The sequence below is a fragment of the Arachis stenosperma genome, chromosome 1, assembly GCF_014773155.1.
Source record: "Arachis stenosperma cultivar V10309 chromosome 1, arast.V10309.gnm1.PFL2, whole genome shotgun sequence".
In the NCBI taxonomy this organism is placed as follows: Eukaryota; Viridiplantae; Streptophyta; class Magnoliopsida; order Fabales; family Fabaceae; genus Arachis; species Arachis stenosperma.
The window spans coordinates 118,743,841-118,766,979 of record NC_080377.1 but is presented as its reverse complement, the minus strand read 5'-3'; the positions used below and the strand labels follow the sequence as shown (position 1 = coordinate 118,766,979).

The 23,139-nt window shown below is 30.7% G+C and overlaps 1 protein-coding gene across 1 annotated transcript; it reads left to right on the top strand.

The window, feature by feature from the left end:
* Positions 1–18,415: 18,415 nt before the first annotated feature.
* On the top strand, positions 18,416–23,102 carry LOC130932476 (probable LRR receptor-like serine/threonine-protein kinase At4g30520). The gene is made up of 12 exons (XM_057861809.1): positions 18,416–18,870; positions 18,939–19,071; positions 19,152–19,223; positions 19,532–19,675; positions 19,825–19,896; positions 20,035–20,094; positions 20,210–20,310; positions 20,396–20,527; positions 20,602–20,946; positions 21,495–21,773; positions 21,982–21,991; positions 22,135–23,102. The coding sequence occupies exons 1-12, from the start codon at positions 18,744–18,746 to the stop codon at positions 22,400–22,402; spliced, it is 1,743 nt and encodes a 580-aa protein (XP_057717792.1). The 5' UTR covers positions 18,416–18,743; the 3' UTR covers positions 22,403–23,102.
* Positions 23,103–23,139: the final 37 nt, after the last annotated feature.

The window sequence follows — 23,139 nt, the reverse complement described above, 5'->3', positions numbered from 1 at the left end:
AAAATTGTAACACATTACAAAGGCTAACATTTGCATAATAAAAACCCCAAACAACTAACCCTAAAGGAATTAACATACCAGACTCAGAACTTTCTTCATCTTCAGAGCCCTCATAGTTGGAATCATCAGTGTCTATCTCTTTATCAGCTAGTCTTTTCTTAGGGGGCTTGTGCTTTTCTTTGACTTCAGACCTGCTGTCCCTTTTTGCACTTCTTTCCCCCTTCCCAGAGTCAGTATCACTCTCACTGCTATAGAGGTTGTCTCCTACAACCTTTGGAGGCCTATACAGTTCATCTTTAGTACTCTCATAAGAGTCATGAGAGTCAGTGTCATCTTCCTGGAGGGGAGCTTTCTTCACTTGTCTTCCACACCTTGTGACTCTGCAGCCAATGCTATTTTGTTTGTCCTTTGCCCCTTGTGAGTTACTGCCTGCCTCTGATGACGAATTTGATTGAGGTGGGACTGATTTGGCCTGATAACTGGTCTTCTTTGCCTGAGGAACACGCTTCATGGGCTGAGCAGCTGTCTTCTTGGGCTGAGATGTTGTCTGTTGGGTTGGTGGCTGCTTTATTGGGCTGAGACATGGGCTTCACCTTTGGTTGATTGGCTCAGATATGGGCTTTATTGTAGGATTAGGCTGTGACTTGGGCTGTGAGGTTGTTCTGTTGGGGTGAGAGGTTTGCTTCTGGGACTGAGGACCAATTCTTGTTGTTTTCTTCACAGGTTGGGAGCTGCAGTTCCCCTGTTTCAACCCTTCTGCTTCCACATTCACTACTTCATCCTCAATCTCCTCTACTATACAAGGCTGAGATATACAATGCTCCAAGTAGATATGATCAGATTGTGGTTTCTCCTGCAATCCTTGCACATGGCAACCAAGTCTGCGTCTGTCACTAAGCTTCTCAACCCTGATGCAAGAGGAACTCCAGGATCTTTCCACCAACAACTTCCAGCTTCAATGTAACCCAACTCCCTATAATAACCCCTTACAAAGAAGACGTCAAGCGTGTCTCCCTCAACCCCCATCAGCACCTCTGTATTATCGGGTTCGTATACCATATCTCCTTCCTCATTCTTCTTAAACAGTCCCCCATGGTGAAACACAAAGGTCATCGGAGGACCTTCCATCTACAAGCAGAAAGAAGAAAACCTCCTTAGCCCACACAGATTGCAACTGCCTATTCTCAATGATAACATAAGAAACCCTAACCCCAAAACAAACATGCAACACCGAAAACTAACTCCCATTAACATCAAACAACAATAACACAATATCATCACAACGGCATTCAAAGCAATGCATTCTGACCTTAAACAACAATCACAGAAACCCCTACCCCTAACCAGACACAGTTATACATAACGACACCCCTACGACATCAGCCTACAAACTGACTTCAAAAAAAAAGGAAAAAACTTTACTGCTTACCTCTAACCGTCAAGCTTGCTTCTTCCACAATCAATGCTGCTAACCGCTGATGACCGCTCTTCTCATTACCAACAGCTGCTCCGCTTTGATCGTCAACCAACGACGACAAACGTGGATGGCGATGTTCGAATGCAACGTGAACGGGTTAGGGCATGGCTTGACGAAGACGAAACAATTTGGAGCCAACGGTGAAGATACTAGTTATGGAGGAGGGTGATTCCACTCTGAAACGTTTTGAATCCACTATCTCCACAAAATGACGCCGATTCATGTCTATCTGGCCGAACCATCAAAACGGCGTCGTATTCCTTCTTTGCCAGCATGGCAGTTAACGTGCCACGTGAGCAGACGTTAGCCATGTCATCAAGCAATTTGACAGAAGGACGAACCTGATTAACTCGTGTAACTTTCGGGGACTCTTTTGATTAACTTTATCATCCGGGGACTAATATGGAGATCGAGGTATCTTTCAGGGACGAATTTGAGTATTAACTCATATATATATATATTCATTCACATACTTTTAGTATATATTTTCTATAAATAATTAAGTTAATATTAATGATTAATTTTTAGTATATATAAAAAATTTGCTTTCTGTAATTATATAAAAACAATCATTCTTACTTTTATTTATTTACTTATTTATATAAAAATACTATACAACTACGATTCTAACATAGCATTTTTTTTGAAGTATTGGGATAAAAATGAAAAAGATTGTGATTTAGTATCATGTTTATTAGTCTAGAAATTGGTATTAAAATTTCAGTCACCATCTTCAAAATGTCAGTATTTCAGTACTTGCAAAAAATAAGGACACAGGAACAGGAATTTTTTGAGATAGAAACTGAAACTTTAATAATATTTTATACTTAAAATAACTCTATTTCAATTAATTAATTCCAACTTTACTCTTTATGTAAATTAAATTAGAGATTGATTTTTTACACAAAACACAATACTAAAACTTATTTCGGTTTCTGTCTCGCAATCTCAGTCTTTGTGTCTCTTTCAATACTTACAATGATTGTCTTCATAATTACATATTGGGATAAAAACTTATTTGTTTTATATTTTAGTTTTATTAAAAAAACAAAAAGTTTTCTCTTTTAACAAATTAAAGATATACCTTTTTCACCTCATGGGGTAGTAACTGGTAACTAGTAAGAAATGATATTTTGCGTGGAGGAAAAAGAATGAAGTTATATTATAATAAGTTTGGCATTAGATGCATTTACCAGTGATGCAAGTAAACTGCAGCAAAACACAGAAAGGGTAATTCCTTCTCAATCTCACATGTTGTGTTGAAAGAAGCAAAAACTTTTTGTTCTGTTAGAATGGAAACGTAAAATCCGGGTTCCCTTTACGAGTACCCTTTATTTGAACACACCGAAAGACCAAACTGCCCCATTGGGCTTTTTATATGGGCCCCCAACACAAGTAAATTTCTATTTTCTCCATATAGTGCAAAAACCCAACCGAAACCTACCCCAATTTATTTTAAATTTTGCTTATTAAATAAATAGAAAGGAAAAAAGATTCTAAAACGAATGAATGTTAGGTGTAGAGCCACATTTTACTAAGTATTAATAGTAGTGTATAGTTGTTAGTAGTTGTAGCCTTTGGTATGGTGGTTATCTCGATAAATTTAACCTCGGCATGTGAGCCTGTTTAGTCAGGTAGAAAATGAGAGCCTTTCCAATATATATGTATTTTTTTGGTTGGAAATCCTATGCACCATGAATGAATTTAAAAAATTAAAAATATTAGAGAAAAGGTCTTGATTTGTACCCAAAGCACACAATAAAATACAGGAGTTATGGGCCAGTCTCATCAATTTAATACTCTACTACTACTCATAATGTATTCTAATTTAACCGTAAGCATTTAATTCACTTTTTAAGTATATAATTATATTAAAAATTTCACTAATTTGTGTTCTAAAATATAGGTTAAATATATCATAAAAAATATTTTATTTTTATTATACAAATTAATTTTTGTTAAATTTTTAAAATACATCTTTAGATACAAGTTAGTTAAATCCTTATATTAAAATTTATAAGAGAAAGTTTTAATTGGTCTAATAATCTTATGTAATTTGACTAACATTATTTTAGACAAGAGAATAAGTTTAAGAGGCATGTTATGATCTTTTTAAAAAGTATGAATAGACACATCATATTTGTTTTAGGGAGGATCACCAATTTAATTTCTAAAAATATAAAAATAATATTCCAAAATTTTATTATATTCATAAATTAATGTTTTTTATTTTTAAATGTATTCATATTTATTATAAAAAATATTATTCATCTTTTAAAATTCAGTCTTTAATCAATTAATCAATCTTTTTAAAAATTTATTATTATTTAATTAATTTAAATATCTATTTTTAAGTATTAATTAGAGTGATTTATTATTAGGATTTGAAAAAGCAGAAAGTAAGTTAAGAAATAATTTTGTTTTTGGCAAATGTGTGATAGAGAAATAGTGTAAGTCACCAGCTTACCCTTTTTATAATAATGAGGAAATAATGGTTTTGGCTGGTATTGAAGGAGGGGTAGGAGAGGAAATATGGTAAATGAGGAGGGTTAAGAGTGGAAGGAAATAAAGGACAGAGATTGCTTGCGCAAATCTAGCTAATCTGGACTTCTGGGGCAAGCAATTGAGAGCTAAAAAAGATTTCAGACACAGAAAGAAAAAGAGAAAGAGAAAAAGAGTGGTGGAAGCAGAAGCAGAAGAACCAGAACCATAGTAGTAGCTTCAATTCAATTTCCTTCATACACTCTATTACACTTACACCTCATTATTATTATTATGTTTGCACACACAGCAACCATAGCTCCACGTCCTCCATCCCTGCCTCCTTAGTAGTTTCTTTCTTCTCACCACATACACTCTCTTTGCCTTTGCTCATTCATTGTTTCATGGTACCACTTTTGGGGTGGTCTTGGAGTTGGTGGCAGCAACTGAAGCTGAAGCAGAAGAAGCCAAACATGTTGGTGTGTCCATGGCCTTTGCTTTTGGCTTCCTCAGATTCTTATTATTATCATTATTATTATTATTGGATCCATCAAGCAGGTTGGTTTGTGTTTATTGAGATGATGATGTTGATGAGAAACCTTTACTTTTGTCAAGGATGTGCTGTTCCTGTTTCTGTTTCTGTTTCTGTTTCTCATCAACACCAATTGTTGTTGTTGTTGTTGTTGTTTCTCTCCTGATTTGGCTCTTCATTATTATGATGCTGCTCATGAAGGTGATATTGGCTACACGGCTCAATCTATATTATTATTATTATTATTAGCTTAGTCTCAACTCATAGTAGAATTTGCCTATTATGATTTCTTTTACTTTTTTGATTTTCAACATATGTTAATATGCAAGGAGTTCATCATATTGATATTATTGCTTGTGATCTCAATTGCCTGAACAAAATAAAATCATCATATCATGGCCCTTATTTAATTTAAATTTTTGCTGGGAAAGCAAATTAAAGGAAGGAAATGGAGGTTTCTTCACTTGTGGCTTGTAGGTGCTTGAATTTTTTTGCAGTAAATGGGGATGCACCTAATCCTGTAGGATTTTGGGGCAGTGATGCTTTAAATTTTGGGGGTCCCTTAAGGTACACATTACAGAGCCTTCAACATCCAAACCACTGTTTTATTACCGTTTCAAATTTAATGTCAGTCCTTGCTTCTGTCTCTTTCACCAAAATTTTTATTGTTATTTCTTGGGCATTGTGGTAGTTGCTCTTAACAAGCTAGCTAAGCCTAGTTAGTTGAAATAATAAAAGATTACGTATGTCATGTAATATGTAGTACTAGAATACTAGTACCTGAGTTCAATTAACCATCAATAATTAATAATTAATCCAAGTGTATATGCAAATTTGGCTGGTTGCAGTGTGTTAATATTTGGTTTTATTATGTAAGTTGTCCAATCAATGTTGTGGATGTGGGTGTGGGTGAGGTGACAATCCACATCCAATAAGAAAAGGGTAGGGTCTTGCATTGTAAAATTACTGAAATTGCCAGTCCTATTTAAGAGTGAGCCAGCCACCATTTCTTCTTTCTCTTTCTTTCTTGTAACATATCAACAAAAACAACAAAGTTGTGAGCTAGGGGTCACCATTGCCTCATTAGTCCATTTGCGAAACTGTCCTTTTCCTTGTGCCTTGTGCCTCCCAACCTTTTTTTTCTCTTTTAGTTTTGCTAGTAATTAGTAGTAACATCATTTATTTTTTACATTCATTTCGTATTTTAAATAAGACAAGTTCTGGTAGGTTTTAGTTAATTTTTTTTGTTACCAAATATTTTCGTACTAATCATGTTTCTAAGATTGATAATGAGGTGTATTTTTGTCGATTTTAAAAATGTAATTGGTGCGATTCGAATTTCGAAAACTATTTTCGAATGAGCAGTGGCCATTACTTTGCGCTTTGGACAATAAAGCGCAAACCAAGTCTCAAACATTCTTGTGTTAGATTTTGTATGCACGTGAAAGCATGGATGTGCAGAGCACGGTTGAAAGTTGAAACGAATAAAGAAGGGTGGGGAGAAAAAGAAGAGGAATATGATTCTTCCTCGGAGGTGTCTTGTTTTGATGACGGATCCTCCTAACAATTTTTTAGAATAATACTATTGCATAATTAACGAACCTAACGTTGATGAGAAGCAAAATAGTTGAATACTAGCATGGTTTAGGTCTTAGCTTCTTCCGGTTGATACTACTATCTTAACAAGTTCCAACTTAAGTTTCGATTCGCGATGGATTAGTATCTGATCTGTCGGATTGAAGGATATCATGGACCAAAAAAAAAGCAAAGTTAAATGTGAATACGGCCAAACCCAAACTACTCCAATTCAAGCCCATATCCATAATTTACTTAATAATAATGTGAATGTGTCTTATAGATAAGAGTAGAATATTAAGACTACTTTGTATAAGGAGGAAATTGAAGAGGGGTCTAGTAACCCGTGAATTCACACAACATTTCACATTTTGTGTGAATAAATAAGAGGGTAGTGGGGACGATGATCCCACCTATGTGAAATTTAAATGTACTTTGGATACATTATATTGTCCCCATAATTAGGTTCTCTTTTTGTTTCCACTTTGTTCGGCCTTATGATAAAACCCATGTTGACTTAGCTTTGCCACGTGACTTGATCAAATATATATACTCACCACATTAATTGGAACTTGCTAGTGTAGTGTAGGCACTAGCTACTTCGAATTAAACAGGATCTACCTACTATATATTATACCATGAAAGCTATGTTAGCTTCCGTAAATAAATTCCAATTTCATGTTATCATAATAAATAGGGTTGCCTACTTCAATTAAAATGTTCTAGTTATAGTGAAAAACTACTTAGCTTGGACATCAATGATTCGATAAATAATTAAATGTATATAATAATATAGTTGGCTCAGATGACTACTGAAACTAGGATCTGACAGAAGCTTACATTGAATGTGGCAGCGTGTGGTGATTTTTCACCTTCTAATTTTTGTAAACGTCATTCGTCAACTGACCAAGATTTTGCAAGGGACCTTTCATGCCATTCATTTTTTAACTCTTAATTAAATAATTTATCTGTATTTTCAGGTGTATGTCCAAATTATCAATCAAAAAAAGAAAAATACATACCCATTTCTATACTATATATAAAGCTATATCGAAGCTTTTTCAAAACCAGATGCCTCTCTTAAATTTATGGGTTGCAAATAATGCATCAAGTAACACTCTAATGTGTTATCTTGAAAGTGCATGCAATGTGAATCAATTAGGCATAAAGCACAAACCCCTTTATCCATACTTGTATATTTAAGACTTGAAGGCTTCTGTTACTCGATAGATTAATAACACATACAAAACTTGGGACTGTAGAATTTTTTAAAATGTCAATCAGAAGTGTGTACTTGTCCAACATGTGTTGGCTGTATCCAACCGTATATTAATAAAAATTAAAATTTTTTTTTGAATATATTTAGATACACTTAATTATCATCACATATCAGTGTATTTAATTTTATTCTTAACATATATTTTTAAAATAAATTTAAAAATAATATATATTATTATTTATTAAAACAAAACTATTTTAAATATTTTATAAATTGAAAAAAGACATTAAAAATAGTTAAAATTTTATTTTATATTTTAATCAATAAAATATAAAAATATTATTATAATTTATTTCAAAATTATTTTATATTTTATATATATCGTATCACTGTATCTTCTGTCAGGTCATGTCCTATATCTCTGTGCATCATAGTATATATCATTACATTGTTTAATAAATTTGCATAATATTTAAAAAATCATTAGTATGCACTATGAATTCATCTCATTGTATGAGAAAGTTTAGGTGATCACGAGTTTTTTAACTAATAATTCCATTTTTTCCCACTCTATTTCGTTTACAAAAAGAAGGTAGAGCTTACCTAATTGGTTAATTTCCTTGTTTTTCTAACATGTATAAGTAACCATAACCACTCAGATTTGATATTTTATGTAGTTTATTATAAATGCTATAGAATTATGGATTCAACATTCAAGTAATATATAGAAATAGTCATTGAAGTAAATATCAGATTAGGCTGCATATATCACAGTTTTTAGGTATAACGTTCTCTCGAATTCTGAGTTAACGCAAGATACTTATACTTCGGATTATTAATTTTTTATTATTGTAAATGCTAAAAATAAGTCATTTTGTATAACTGCTGTTAGAACATTGTTTAAATATGTTCGGAACACATTATTATTTTCTACTCCAATAAACATTAGAAATTAATTATATTGTCCATGTTACAGAAATGATCTATGCTACTTTATAATATTCGTTTCAATCATTTGGATATTGGAATCTAATTGGGTAGTGAGATGTGTGTACGTGGAAACTACATAATTATCAATTATGATATACCGAATCGAAGCTACATCCATATATTTGAGGATTTGAGACCCTAATTATGGATTTGAAATCCTAAAATTCACACAGTCAATTTCACCTGAAATTAATAACTGAGAATTATTAGATGAAAATTTAGTCAAATCAATCAAATCATTTAACTTCTCTTAACTATTAACTTCACGTGAAGTTGACTGCACATGGATTTTCAGCTTGATCAGAAGCCATTATTATTATTATTATATGTAACTCATGCAGCGTTTTACTTTTACTATAATCGATTATTCACCGTATGAAGCGTCGTCTTCATCATTTGGCTACGTACTTTATGGAACTTAGCATAAGTTATGACGTCACGCCCCATCAAAATTTCTTGACTCTTGGTGAAGACATTACCGTGCTGAATGATTCGAAGTTCAAACAACATACAACAAAACAAGGACTACAGTGCTTAAATATTCTTATAATGATGTTTATTTAATTTTCTTCTTATTCTATCTTTAGCTTCCATTTTTTCACGAGAATCTCAAGTTGGATTATTAAGAGAGAATGTGATACATTATATAACTTTAAAATGTAAGTTATGGTCAACAGTATATATAATAGTGAAATTTCATATAATAAGAACATATACCAATTTCTATTAATGAAAGAAACCAAACATCGGTATATATAATTAAGCACTTATACTCTACTTTAATGGAGGGAAAACACTATTATTGAAGAATAATCAGGAAAAGGAATAAGGCAGAATGGTTAAAGAAGGGAACAACGAAGTGATGATGAGGACGAAATATTAACCTTTTTAAATTGGAGAATATTTAAAGTGAAGCTCTTGCATGATGTTGGGTTGTCAAAGCATAATTAAACTAGAAAATAGAGTTGTTGAGCCCTAAATTATTGGAGAACCGTGTCACATTACCATTGGATGATCTTATTAGGGTATTAATTATAATTAGGTGAAAACTCAGGTGGAGTCAACTTCACGGGAAGTTGATATTTGAGAACTGTTAGATAAAAATTTAGTCAAATCAATCAAATCATCTAACGACTCTCAGGTATCAACTTCATGTGAAGTCGACTTCACTTGAGTTTTTACCTTATAATTAATATTAATATTAATATTGTTGTTGCCCCGCTCCAATCTCCAAAAGAGTAGGCAAAGGAGAAACTAGCAGCAATAAAGGGTTTGACTATTGTGGCAACGGTTTACCAATATAATCATGCAGCTTGGAATAGAAAGTGGTTTTGTACCACTTTCATGGCCGTGCTTTGTGGACTCTAATAAGTAATTTAGGGCGATAAACAAATATTTATATGATTAATATACTTTTTTATTTTTTTATTTTTTGGCTCTTATATATTTGCATGAGTGATGGCTATAAGTAAATGAATACCATAGAAGCTAAGCATTCGAGAAAGTGGAAGCCTTATTATTCCATGAAATTAATTTTAACATATATAAAATACTAAATCTGGGTGAATTGAATGACTAGTTTGTTTGTTCGTTTAATCAAAATGTTAGAGTATGTTTGGAAAGTATTTAATTAAGGAGTGAATTTTAATATTATTTTAAATTTAAATTCATGATTTAAAATAAATTAATTGTATGAATGAAATTAATTTTGTATTTTTTGTTATTTTATTTTGTGGTCTTTTTATTTGTCTTTTTTTATTTGTTTGTTGAGGACAATTTTGATATTTTAATCTTTAGTAACAGTGAAATTACAAATCAGATCTTTTTTTATCCGATTTAGTTTAAACATTAATGTGAAAATTAAATTTTTTTTGAGATTTGAAAATTACATTTGGAAAAATTTAAGAGACCCGCAACTTTATTAAATTTTGACCAGCACGTAACTAGTAAAGGAAAAATGAGCAATTTCATACTATTGGATGAAATCTCACACTATTAAAAACATTATTGATGACTACTTGATGGTTACAAATCACAAAAGTTGTTGGTCTCTAGCACTTTTCATTATATTTTTATTGTATTCCAAACCAAAGAAAAAAAATTCTTTTCTTGTCAGAATTCTATTACAAATAAATTCTTAGGTATTCAAATTTTATTTGTAGATATAACTTACATTGAAGATATAAATTTTGTTTTCATGGTGTGTGATGTGTCTACTCAGCATGATCGAGTGAAAGCGATGTATGATAATATTGTGCAACCTCTTGTTTTTCCTTCTATAAAATTATCTCTTAGCTTATATATATATATATATATATATATATATATATATATATATATATATATTGGTATTTAATCCCCATTTTGTTCTCTTCTGTAGACACTCTTGTACATGTAGACCGGGATATTATTGTAAATTCATCATGTACAAGATAAGCAATTAAGCACATGATGAAAGTTGAAACTTAACCCAAGTGATACAGATTATTAAAAATAATCATAGTTTGTGTGTTAGTGGAAGAGCATTATTAGCTTGTTCTAAAATTATTTAAGTTAAATTAAGATTCAATTATACGTATTTCATGCGCAGAAATACTTAAAACTTTTTGGGAGAATTTGCGTCGGTATAGGAATATTGGGCTTTTTTTTGGTATTAGGAATATTGGCGTTTGTTATGTTCTATATGTCTTGGGCCCAGGCCCATTTACGGTTACTCTATCTGTATTGGAGATAACAACCCAATGGAATTGGAAAAAAAGTTTGGGTTTGGGTCCAATAACATGACAATTAGAACACACGTCATTTGATAATTAATTAGACGATGCAAGTTTAGCATGATGAAAAAAAAGTTAGCATAAAAAAGTAAAAAAAAAAAAAAAGTTTAACGTTGCACCTGGTGAGGAAAGAGACAAGACGAGCTTTTTCGTCAATCTCTCTCTCTCTCTCCTCTCTCTTATTTTTATTTTATAGTGGTTGTTGATGTGTATAGGCAACCTTTATTTGTCTCTAATGTGCTCTGATTTAACCTATTCATGCATAATCCACACTTAAAAATTGACGTCCAATTATGTGTATATAATATATGTATGAGGATAAGGAGTATCACCACTAAGCGAGATTGACGGTACAAACTGAAAAATGAAACAAGTGGATCAATAATCATAATGTAAGAAGTGATGAGGTTATATGCTCCAATGATTGGAACCATACATGAGGAAGTCAATAGAATTCTACCACATTCATTTCTAGAATCTAATTTGACCAGACGAAATATCATAAAAGATAATAAATCACGTTCAAACTAATTCATGTATTTAGAATTTTTTAAATTGTGTTCATAAGCTATTAGTTGGATACAGGGCATAATTATAAATATTTTCACTATAATTATGTTTAAATATGTTTATTTTTTATATCCTTTAAAACATATTCACCTATTAATTTGAACTTCAACATAATTTCTGATTCAATTGTCCAATAATAATTATATTGATATAATGTGAACTGACCCAAAAATAGCGATTACTGCTAGGCAACAAAACCAAAAGAATCGATCCAAAAATGTATGCCTCTTCACATTCTTCCAATTTTCTTTTCCAGATCAATACTTCCAAATGTTTCCACTGTGGACATTTTAGTGATTTTACACCTACAAATTTGTGTTAAAATCCAGAAGGTTAGTTACCAGGGATTTCACCATCTAAAAATTTAAAAATAATAAATATACATATTTATTTATAATAGTAAATTATTAAACTAGTACGGTTTAAAACATATATATTTATGCATAAACATGTATTATAGTTCATAAAACATGGAAGGTATAAAATCTAAAAGAAGCATTTCAGCGTTTGCCTCCAATAGATTACATAAGTGTGGAAGACGAATATATATAGGTGAATATTATATTATCTATCACATTATATCTAAGTTATTAAAAAAGGTAAATAAATAATATTTAATAAATTTTACATGATTTGTTTTTTATTTTAAATATTTTATTTTTTATTTTAAAAAATAAGTTAGACAAATTAGACAACATAACAAAAACACTATATATATATATATATATATATATATATATATATATATGTGTGTTATATTTAATTAAGGTGTTATTTTTTGTAAGATATTTATAGAGTTAATATTCAATTTGGTCCCTGAACTTACACGCAAGTCTCAATTTAGTCTATGAGATTTCAATTACCTCTATTTAGTCCCCAAAATATATAAACATGCCTCATATTAGTCCATAAACGATTTTTAGTATAAAAATATTAATGAAGCGCTGTTATAGACTATTAGATGTCACATTAAAACTTGTAAAATGATGCAATTTTAGTTTTGGCATTTAAATAGCTCAAAAATGCAATCATATCACTTATTTTGTTAGGTAAAATTTTAATAAACACAATTTATGATGTTGTTTTTGGGTTATTTAAATGTCCAAACTAAAACAACACCATTTTACAAGATTTAGTGTAGCATCCGCCTGTTCACGACAGTGTTCAGTTAACATTTTTACGTTGAAAATTGTTTCAAGGACTAACATGAGTTATGTTCACAAAGTTTAAGGACTAAATAAAGACAATTAAAATTTTAAGGACTAAATTATCGCTTGCATGTAAGTTGAGGATCAAATTGAATATTACCTCGATATTTATATTCTGAATATCAATGGGTTTAAAATAGACTCTAATACTCTATTCATATTTCACTACCCTTTTAAATAAAGTTTTTAGGTGAAAATTCATGTATAATTAACTTTACGTGAAATTGATAGTTGAGAGTCATTCGATGAAAATTTAGTAAAATTATTTAACAGTTCTCAACTATCAACTTCACATAGAGTTAATTGAATATAAGTTTTCACCAAGTTTTTAACTAAAAAATCTATCTTAACAAAAGATCAAGAATACTCTAAATATTTTTTAATATATAATTACACAGGTAAAAATATTTTAAAATAATAATTAAAATATTAACACATTACAATAAATAATTTAATTAAATATATTAAATTATTTAATAATGTTCAACTATGATTTTTATATAAAAATAAGAGTAATAAGAGTAAAGTGATAATTAGATTTTTCAGGATTTCGACTTAGAATTAATTAGTCTTTGAAGAGAAAAAAAATACCACTTAGGTCGTCTACGATAAAAAAACGGTCAATGGATAGTATGAAATAAAATAAGGTTGTATATATATATTTCGTTATCTACAGACTACAATGGTATGTATTCTGTTGTTGATGAAATATTTACTATTTTTTGAGTTTTCATATAACTTTTGTCAATTATTTTCTATCTATTACAAATTCTACTAAAGGGTAAAGTTTGCTTCACGAGTTATTATTTACATCACAATCTTTTATAAATATACATCACAGTAGGTAACGGTACATATAAGTGTCACTGTTAAATTTTACGTAATAAATTAATAGAAAGACATCACATATCCATTGGACTAAAAAATTTTGATATGGAAGCAAAATAGGTGATATACTTTAACATGATATTTTTTGTGTTTTTTAAAATTATGAAAATACACAAATCGGAGAGTCCGATTTGCATTTAAAAAGTAGAAAAAATTCAGAGTATACAAATCTGAGGGTCCGATTTATGTTAAAAAAAATTGAAAAAACTCAGAGTACATAAATCGGACCATGCAAGTTGTTTGATTTTAAAATTTTCCTTAAGAAATCGCATGGTCCGACTTGTGGTTGGACAAATATGAATTTCGGAAGCTAAAAAACGGACCCTTCTTCGAATTGTTTGTTGTTGTCAATTTTTTAATGAAATGGAATATCAAAAGCAACTCGGACCGTTCGTTTACTGATGAAGAACTCACATGATCCGAATTCTGTTCCGTTGACACACATGGCTGTGAAGCACCTGTATTTTTTCATATATGAGTCCAACACAACTTTTACTTCCATATTTAAATTAAAAAGCGTATCAATTGTGTGCTATCGTAAAATATTAAATTGAAAATTTTTTTTCAGAGCCTAATTAGTATGAAAGCAAAAAATTTAAAAACCTAATTATTATTTTACTCAAAAAAAAATTCATATAAATTTTACTATTTCAATATATAGAAGTCTGTTAAGAAATCAAATTAAATTAAAGGAGGGGGGATAACACGGGTGGGTCATGACCTTTTGCTTTTGTGTAAATCAAAGTGCTTCGGTAAAAGCAATTTGAGATTTGAAGAAAGAGGAGGAGGTGGAGGCGAAGAGGGGAATCAAATTCCAATTGGTACACAGTAATACATAGCTGCAACACCATGGAATGGAAGAATAAACGCACTCCAACAAAGATATTGTGTCTGAACAAGTGGGGATTCCCACGTTACCATTTTTACTTCTTACTACTACTTAACACTTCTCCATATTCCCACTATCCACATGCAACATTGCTTATCAAAATTCGTTTCATATTTTTAAATACATACAACAGCTTTTGTAATATACTAAATAAATATTATATATCTTCATTGACCTATATTTAAAAACATTTTTGTGTAGCCAGTGACATACTACTAGCATAGGATATACGATATGATGAAATACTAATTCGCTGCAGCAATAAAATGTAAATATTCATATTCCTCCTCCACCAACAAATGCTTGGAGCTTAAGTCACAATTAACCATGGATCCCCATTCACAGCATGAGGAATTTTTTATCCCATGATGAGAAATTCGTCCTCAATTTGGAGTAACTGGTGCAAGAGATTAACGTTGCAAATTAAAGTTGCTCTAAATGGAAATTTGGAACATAACGGAAAGCTCGCATTGTTTATGTTGGAATGGAATTGCATTGTCTTATTGGGGTGGCACTTGCTTTTCAGTAGAATAGAATAATGCCTCATGACCCATAATTGAATTTAAATTCCAATTTTTGGGGCTCCTGGTCAAAATCTCTAACCAATTCTTGCTTTTATATCCTTCTTTTGCCCGACACAGCACTATAATTTAATTCATTTTTAGTTCTTTTTTTATATAAAGACTCTAATTTAATTAATTAATGTGCTACTTAACCTTTAACATTTTTGAATTAACTTTACCAATAATCTCGTGTTCATATGCTGAGATTTAATGTTGTTAAAGCTTAAAAGCTAGATCTCTCGGATCAGTGTTGTCCCTCCAAACGATATGCTGTCCAAGTCTCGTTGGAAAATGTGGTAATTAATTAGCGGACCCAATATGCAGTAATGCATGTCCTGTATGTATCTATATTTAGGAAACTGACACACTTTAATTAATAAGAGTTTAGAGTCACATCTTTTTTAAACATACTCTTAACTCAACAGTTAATCACTGTAGAATAGAGATGGAAAGGAATTGTTTTTGCTTCACTACTTTCTTCGCATTTTTTACGTAGGATTTATCTAACTTATGTTTTAAGTATTAATATAATACATTTTTTTTTAAATACACAAAAATTTAAGTTTTTGATACATTTATTTTTATTTATTAAAAAATATTTAAAATATTTTATTAATAATAGTCTTATTATATACTCTCAAAGTATATATCAGCTAAATTCTTCTTTACATTAAGACATATATATTAGTATTTTCAATGTTTGTATTCTTTGAGATCAATAATTATAATCTTGGGATGAAATATAATTTTAAGGTTACTTTGATTCCGAATGGGTAGATCTATATGAATTAAATGCATCTATTTAAATTAATAATGTTTGAAAAAGATTTAAAATTGTCTTAATTATTATTTATTAATTATTATAATTAATAAATAATAAATAAAATAAATTTCAATTTTTTTTATATTTTTTTTGTATTACTATAACTAAATATCAATCTATTTTTTGACTAAGCCTCAATTCTAATTAATGAAAATATATTGATAAAATAAAGGCATCAAATAATCCAACTAACACACTCTAATACGAGAATTTTATTTAGTTAATTTTATTAGTTTGTAATTGTAATAACAAAATTAGTCACTAAATTAATTATTATATATTTATATATAAATATTATAATATTTTATATACCTTTAATATATTTTATATATCAATATATATATATATATATTCTATATTAATATTTAATTTAGTGATTGATTTTTTATATACATATCATTTGATTGAATATAATATAATTACAGAAACAAAATATATAAAATATTACATATACACAAAAAATTAATTATTTTTATAAAACATTTTAAAATATAAAATATAAAATATGAAATTATATATAGTATTTTTAAATGTCTTTTTCATCTTATTTTTAATTTATAAAAAAAATCAAATATATTTAATGTCTCGAGGATGTTCAAAATTTTCTTGGGTTAAAATTAGTTAAATTAGAAAAAAAAACTAAAAGAATATTGTACTTTGTTCATTACTATTTTCAAAATTTGGTCAAGTGTTCTTATTTTCTTTACATAAACAATATGCAGTTTAGATAAGAACTCAAATAAAATATAAATATAAAATGGCGATGAAAAAATAAAAAAGTCTAAGCGTTTAAATAAAAAAAAGAAACTATATTAAATTTTCAATTTTGTTATAATAAAATAAGTGTTGACAAGAATATAAAAATTGCTTCTGAAGATGATTTTACATTTGACCTTTACTATTCAGATTATTCTAATTCAGAGAAAATTGTAAAATAAAGATACAACGCCGAGAAAAAGAATAAGATTATTAATTAACGAGATAATATTGTTTAGTAGAAGAATTAAAGGAAGTTGGTCTGTCTTAAAGTAATAAATTATTTTAAAAATAAAGTAATAACTAAATTTTTCAAATTTTATATTTTAATAAATTTATTATCTATCATATATTACTAATGTATAATTAAAATGTGCTATATATTATTTTTTATTATAATTAAAATTAAATTTTTTTTTCAAGGAATTTTCTCCTCCTCTCTCTCTTTTATCTATTCTTTCATTCTTTCATTATTTTATCTCTCTTATAAATTATTATCAATGACTAATTACAAATTTGACACTAAAATATGTAACATAACATTTTCTAATTATATTTAAATTAAATTAAAATTAAAATATTAAAATTGAAATATAACTATATTATATATTATATATTACTAACTAATTTAATAACCAAAATATATCACATAATACTCTCTTACTAAAATTAAGAAGATATATTTTTTTTAAATTAATAAACATTCTTCCTACATTCTCTTATCTACCTCTCTCACTTTTCTATTTCTCTTTATCATTCTCACTCTATATATAATTTATAATTTATATTAGTAATTTGACAAGTCAAAATGTGTCACTAGATACTTTTCATAACAATTAAAATAAAATTATTTCTTCTAAAATTAACAAACCTCTATCTAATTCTTCTTTTTTATCTTTCTCTCTCTCTTCTCTTATTTTCTCTACCTTTCTGTTTTACAAAAAATAAAATTAACAATATAGTATAATTCAAATAAAAGGTATTATTATTATATACATATTTTTTTATTTAATTTTAAATTTTACTATTTATCTTTCTAATCTATATTTTCACTTTTTTCTTTTTTTAAATATTTATTACATATAATTTTAAAAAATACTATAAAAATAGTTTAATTCTATAAATTTTTTGTATTATAATATATAATGTCAGAACAAAACTAATCTAATTTTAAAAGATTTATATTCTCATAATATTATTATGAATAAAAATATTAGTTAATTTCTAAAAAAATATTAATAAAATCTTTTAAAATAATAAATATAAATAAATTAATTTAAATTAAAATTTTTTATTCTAATTATAAAAATTAATTTAAAAATAATATGTCTATATCTACTATTGTAAAAAATTTTATTAAAACTTTTTTTCTTTCCGAATTAATCTCTTGAAAGTGTAGTTGCTCGAGTGTATTTGTGGCTTTTACTTATTTTAATAATGATTGTGATAAACCATAGAAGAAAAAGATGAAGGGGTGGTGGTAATGATGAGTGTGTTGAAGAAATGCAGGGACCCATCCATTGTCACTATCTCTGTTAATGTGACCCAACAATTGGCTGCGCACAACACCATGTCTTTGTCAAATCAAACTGCTCCCTCCAATCCCTCTATCACCATCACTCCCTCTCTATTCTCTATTATTAATTCAATACTACTAACTCTACTACTACTATCATAATAATCATATAATAATAATTATTATGAAAAACGAGAGCAGAATTGGAGCACAAGCTATTAGCAAAAGCGATGGACGTTTTGATTCTGGCTAGCTGAAGGCTCATTAATCTCATTATTATTATTATTAGTATTAGTATTAGTATTAGTACTATCTAATCTTTTCTTCTCTAAGCATCTAAAATTCTGCGCTCAAGTCACACACATTTCAATTTCCCTTTTTCTTTCTTTTGTTGTAAAGCGAAGCTGTGTTGTGCTCCATTACAAATTGAAATTCATTCATTGATATTAGGTTAGATATTATTACTCCTTTTACTTTTGGTAATGCTTGTGCTTGTGAGATATGTTGAAATCCGTTGTTGCTCTATAGTCATGGCGGTGGTTCTCCTTCTCGTCCTTTTCCTCTCGCGTGCCGCACTCTCTTCATCTGCGGAGCCTCGCAACCACGAAGGTACGTACCTCTTGTCTTCTCTTGTGCCTTCTTTCTTTGGAGCGGAATTCATTGAGTGAAATGTGCAGTGGAGGCTCTAATGAGCATCAAGTGGAGTCTCACTGATCCTCACGGTGTGTTGAGTAACTGGGATGAGTACTCAGTCGACGCTTGCAGCTGGGCCATGATTACTTGCTCCTCTGATTCCCTTGTTATTGGCCTGTTAGTCTTCTTCTTCTTTTTCTTATTCGTCGTCGTCTCAGGGATTTTACACTTCATTCCTTTTGTTTGTTTGTGTGCAGGGGAGCGCCGAGCCAATCTCTCTCTGGAACTTTGTCTGCAGCAATTGGAAACCTAACAAATCTTCGCCAAGTGTGAGGACTCAGAACAAATCTTCTTTCCAATTTTGCATTCATATTTCTCTCTTTCAATGCTTCTTTTTTCTTCTACAAACACTACCTGTTTATCTTGTTTTTCTTCTTGTTTTGGTTATTACAATTACTGGTTTCTAAGTAGTGCTTGTCCTTATGTGTATTCACCTCAACATCTTCCTTTTTCGTTTTTTGTTCCAGTATTCCTTTAGTTTTCGTTTTCATGTCTTTAGTATTGGAGTTTGTATCACCTTCTGAGAAACCTAAGCATAATTCTCCACGTTGGAACCTTCGTTTATGGGTGAATGCAGGTTACTGCAGAACAATAATATCTCAGGTCGAATTCCGCCCGAGCTTGGAACCCTTCCAAAGCTTCAGACATTGGATCTTTCCAATAATCGATTCTCTGGGGTGATTCCTTCCTCTCTCGGCCAATTGGATAGTCTCCAATACCTGTGAGTAGTTTCTTATTTTGTTTTTCCTTTTTATCACCATTTTTAAGGAGTAAATTGATTTATTAATTTTGAGATGATACTACTTGTGTTATTTGAAATCTTGTATTATCATTATTATTTATGTAAAATGTGGAATGCAATGAGAGCAGGAGGCTCAACAACAATAGCTTGTCAGGACCCTTTCCTGTTTCACTGGCCAAAATCCCACAGCTTGCTTTCTTGTGAGTATGGATATAATACCAATTACCCCTTTCCTCACGCATACCAGTGCCTTGAAAATCGAAACCACATGCAACTTCTTGTTAACACTATTTCTATTTATCTCTGATGTGATGATGATGACTCTATGCATTATTCAGGGACTTGTCTTATAACAATCTAAGTGGACCATTGCCCAAGTTTCCTGCAAGGGCATTCAAGTATGGTGTCTCTTCCCCTGTGTGTGTGCGTGTGTTTGATAGTGCTGTATTATTTTATTGTATACATTATTTTTGAACTGTTTCCTTTTGTCTTTTGTTCACTGTTACTATGTAGTATTGTGGGAAACCCATTAATTTGTGGAAGCATCACTACTGAAGGTTGCTCTGGATCAGCAACTCTTATGCCCGTTTCCTTCTCTCAAACATCATCACAAGGTACCTATCTTTAACGTTTAGCTGTCTTGTGCCTCTTGTTTTATTTATACAACATTTTAAACCTATTTGACATCTCCATGTTTAGGAAAACACAAGTCCAGAAAAATAGCAGTTGCACTTGGAGTTAGTCTTAGTTGTGCTTCTCTCATGGTTTTGCTCTTTGGGATCTTTTGGTATAGACATAAACGACAGCACCAGGCCATCCTGTTTATTGGTGGTAGGTAGCACAACATAACAGTTCTTAGATTATGTATGGAGGAATAGTTAGTTATGATTTTTGCTCTGCTGCAGAATATAAGGAAGAGGGAATTGTCAGCTTGGGAAATCTCAAGACTTTCACGTTCAGAGAGCTCCAACAAGCAACAGATAGTTTCAGCTCCAAGAACATACTTGGGGCTGGAGGTTTTGGCAATGTTTATAGGGGAAAACTTGGTGACGGCTCTATGGTGGCAGTGAAAAGACTGAAGGATGTTACTGGAAGTTCTGGTGAATCACAGTTTCGAACAGAATTGGAGATGATCAGTTTGGCAGTTCATCGCAATTTACTTCGCTTAATTGGATATTGTGCTACTCCTAATGAAAAGCTTCTGGTTTATCCTTATATGTCTAATGGCAGTGTGGCATCCAGGCTTAGAGGTAGGTTTATCTCACTACCCCACAAAGCATGTGATCACACAATGTTTGTTACTATATATTTTAGTAGAACTTAGTTATGTGGTCTTCGTTTTGCATTTAAATCCTGTTATGGTCTTTGATCTGCACCTATCATGTTTTCGGATTTTAATTTTAGGACTTAATTATTTTTTCAAATTTGACTCTTTTTCTCCTGTAATCTGAAAAATAGTTTTGGATGTCAGGCACCTACACATAATTTATCTCTAATTATCAATATCTTGTGTATTCAATAATATTTAAAATACTTGGAAGACCATCATGATTTCAAATATAAGCTTAAAATGTTCTGAATCAATCTATTGGGAACTTTTTAATTTCAAGTCAAATTGGTTGTTTCTTTCCAGATTTACAAAAATGTATTGATTGTTTCTTTCCAGGTTTACAAAATGTATATTCTAGGCATTAAATCCTTCTTCTTTACTTAAATTCCTTATAATTGAAGGCTTAGTTTAGCTAGTAAATCTTGGACTTAAATTCCTTCTTGTTGAATATCACGAACGTTATGATAGGCAAACCATCTTTAGATTGGAACACAAGAAAGAGGATAGCAATTGGAGCTGCGAGAGGACTTCTGTATCTGCACGAGCAATGCGATCCAAAGATAATACACCGAGATGTTAAAGCTGCTAATGTTCTTCTTGATGACTACTGTGAGGCTGTTGTTGGTGATTTTGGCCTTGCAAAGCTCCTTGACCATTCTGAATCCCACGTCACAACCGCGGTCCGTGGCACAGTTGGGCACATTGCTCCAGAGTACCTTTCCACTGGCCAATCTTCTGAAACGAACTGTTAATTTCCATTCTTAATAATCAAAACGATATGTCAGTAGTAATTGTGGTATTAATTTTAATCATCGTAGTTATATTTATGCATCATAGCATTCTGTTAAGAGAATGCTAAACTTTATGGGGACACTTCTGCCTGTGCAATTGTTCATTTACGTATTTCATTTCTATCAACAATATTTGAAGAACCATGGAAAACTTGAATTCTTAGGTATGTTAATGTATTATACCCAAAAGATATGTAGTATGTAGTTATGTACTATGATATTAATAGGATGTCCTCAATATGGCTATAGTGATTGAAGCATGAGAAATGTTTAGACTTTTAACAGAAGTTGAAATCAAAATTGGTATGTTGTAACAGGTTAGGAAAATACAGCCGAATGCTTGAAGGCGATGGACTTGCTGAGAAGTGGGCAGCATCACATAGTAATAATCATGATCGGAATGTTAGTCATGGCATGACCCCAAGCAATAACAGTGGCCACACATCATCCCGCGCCCCTGCCCCTGCATCGAAGCATGATGACAGTGTTCATGATCGTACAAGCATGTTTGGCTCCACAATGGATGACGATGATGATGAACGCTCCTTGGATTCCTATGCCATGGAACTCTCTGGTCCTAGGTAAATTACCATGGCTTTCAATAGGAAAATTAGAAAAGAAAAGCGAAATGAGATCTATTGGTCATATATAATCATAATTCTTTATTTTTTTTCTTATAAAATTGTTATTATTATTAAACTTGGGTTATTCTAGGATTTAATCAGTGTATATGGTTCTGTAAAACACATTATCATGTTGGGTTTGTGTTTTAATTGTAAATATGAGTTTGAGTGGAGTTGTGGTAGTAGTACAAAGTGGCGTGCTTTTGGATGCAAAAAAGAACGGTAGAAATCAAGGTGTAACTAGGTTCAGTGCGTATAGTCGTATAGGGTAGGGTGGATGGAGTACAATGATCATCAAAGATTCCTTGCTCTCAAGTATGTGAATCAAGAAGAGAGGAGAGGGTGTCATGCAACAGAATATTGATACTGATGGTTTTGACTGAAGAAGGGAAGAGAGAGAGAAGGGATGTGGGATGGGATGGGGGCACATGAATTTTCTGTGTGTGTTCAAAACTTTGAAAGTGTGAGTGAAGGTCACAGAGTCTCTGCTTTTCAGCTGTTACATGTCTTTTTCCTTCAGATGCTTTTGCAGGGCCACGCGTTACTTTATTCATTTATTTTCCCCCTCTCAATACGGTCACCTCTTTTTATTGGGTGTTTTTACCGCTTTTATCACTTTCTGCCTTCATGCTTTATCTGCTTCAGTCTTATATGGCGTGGCGTGTTATTTGTCCAAATAATTAAAATGATGTTAATGCA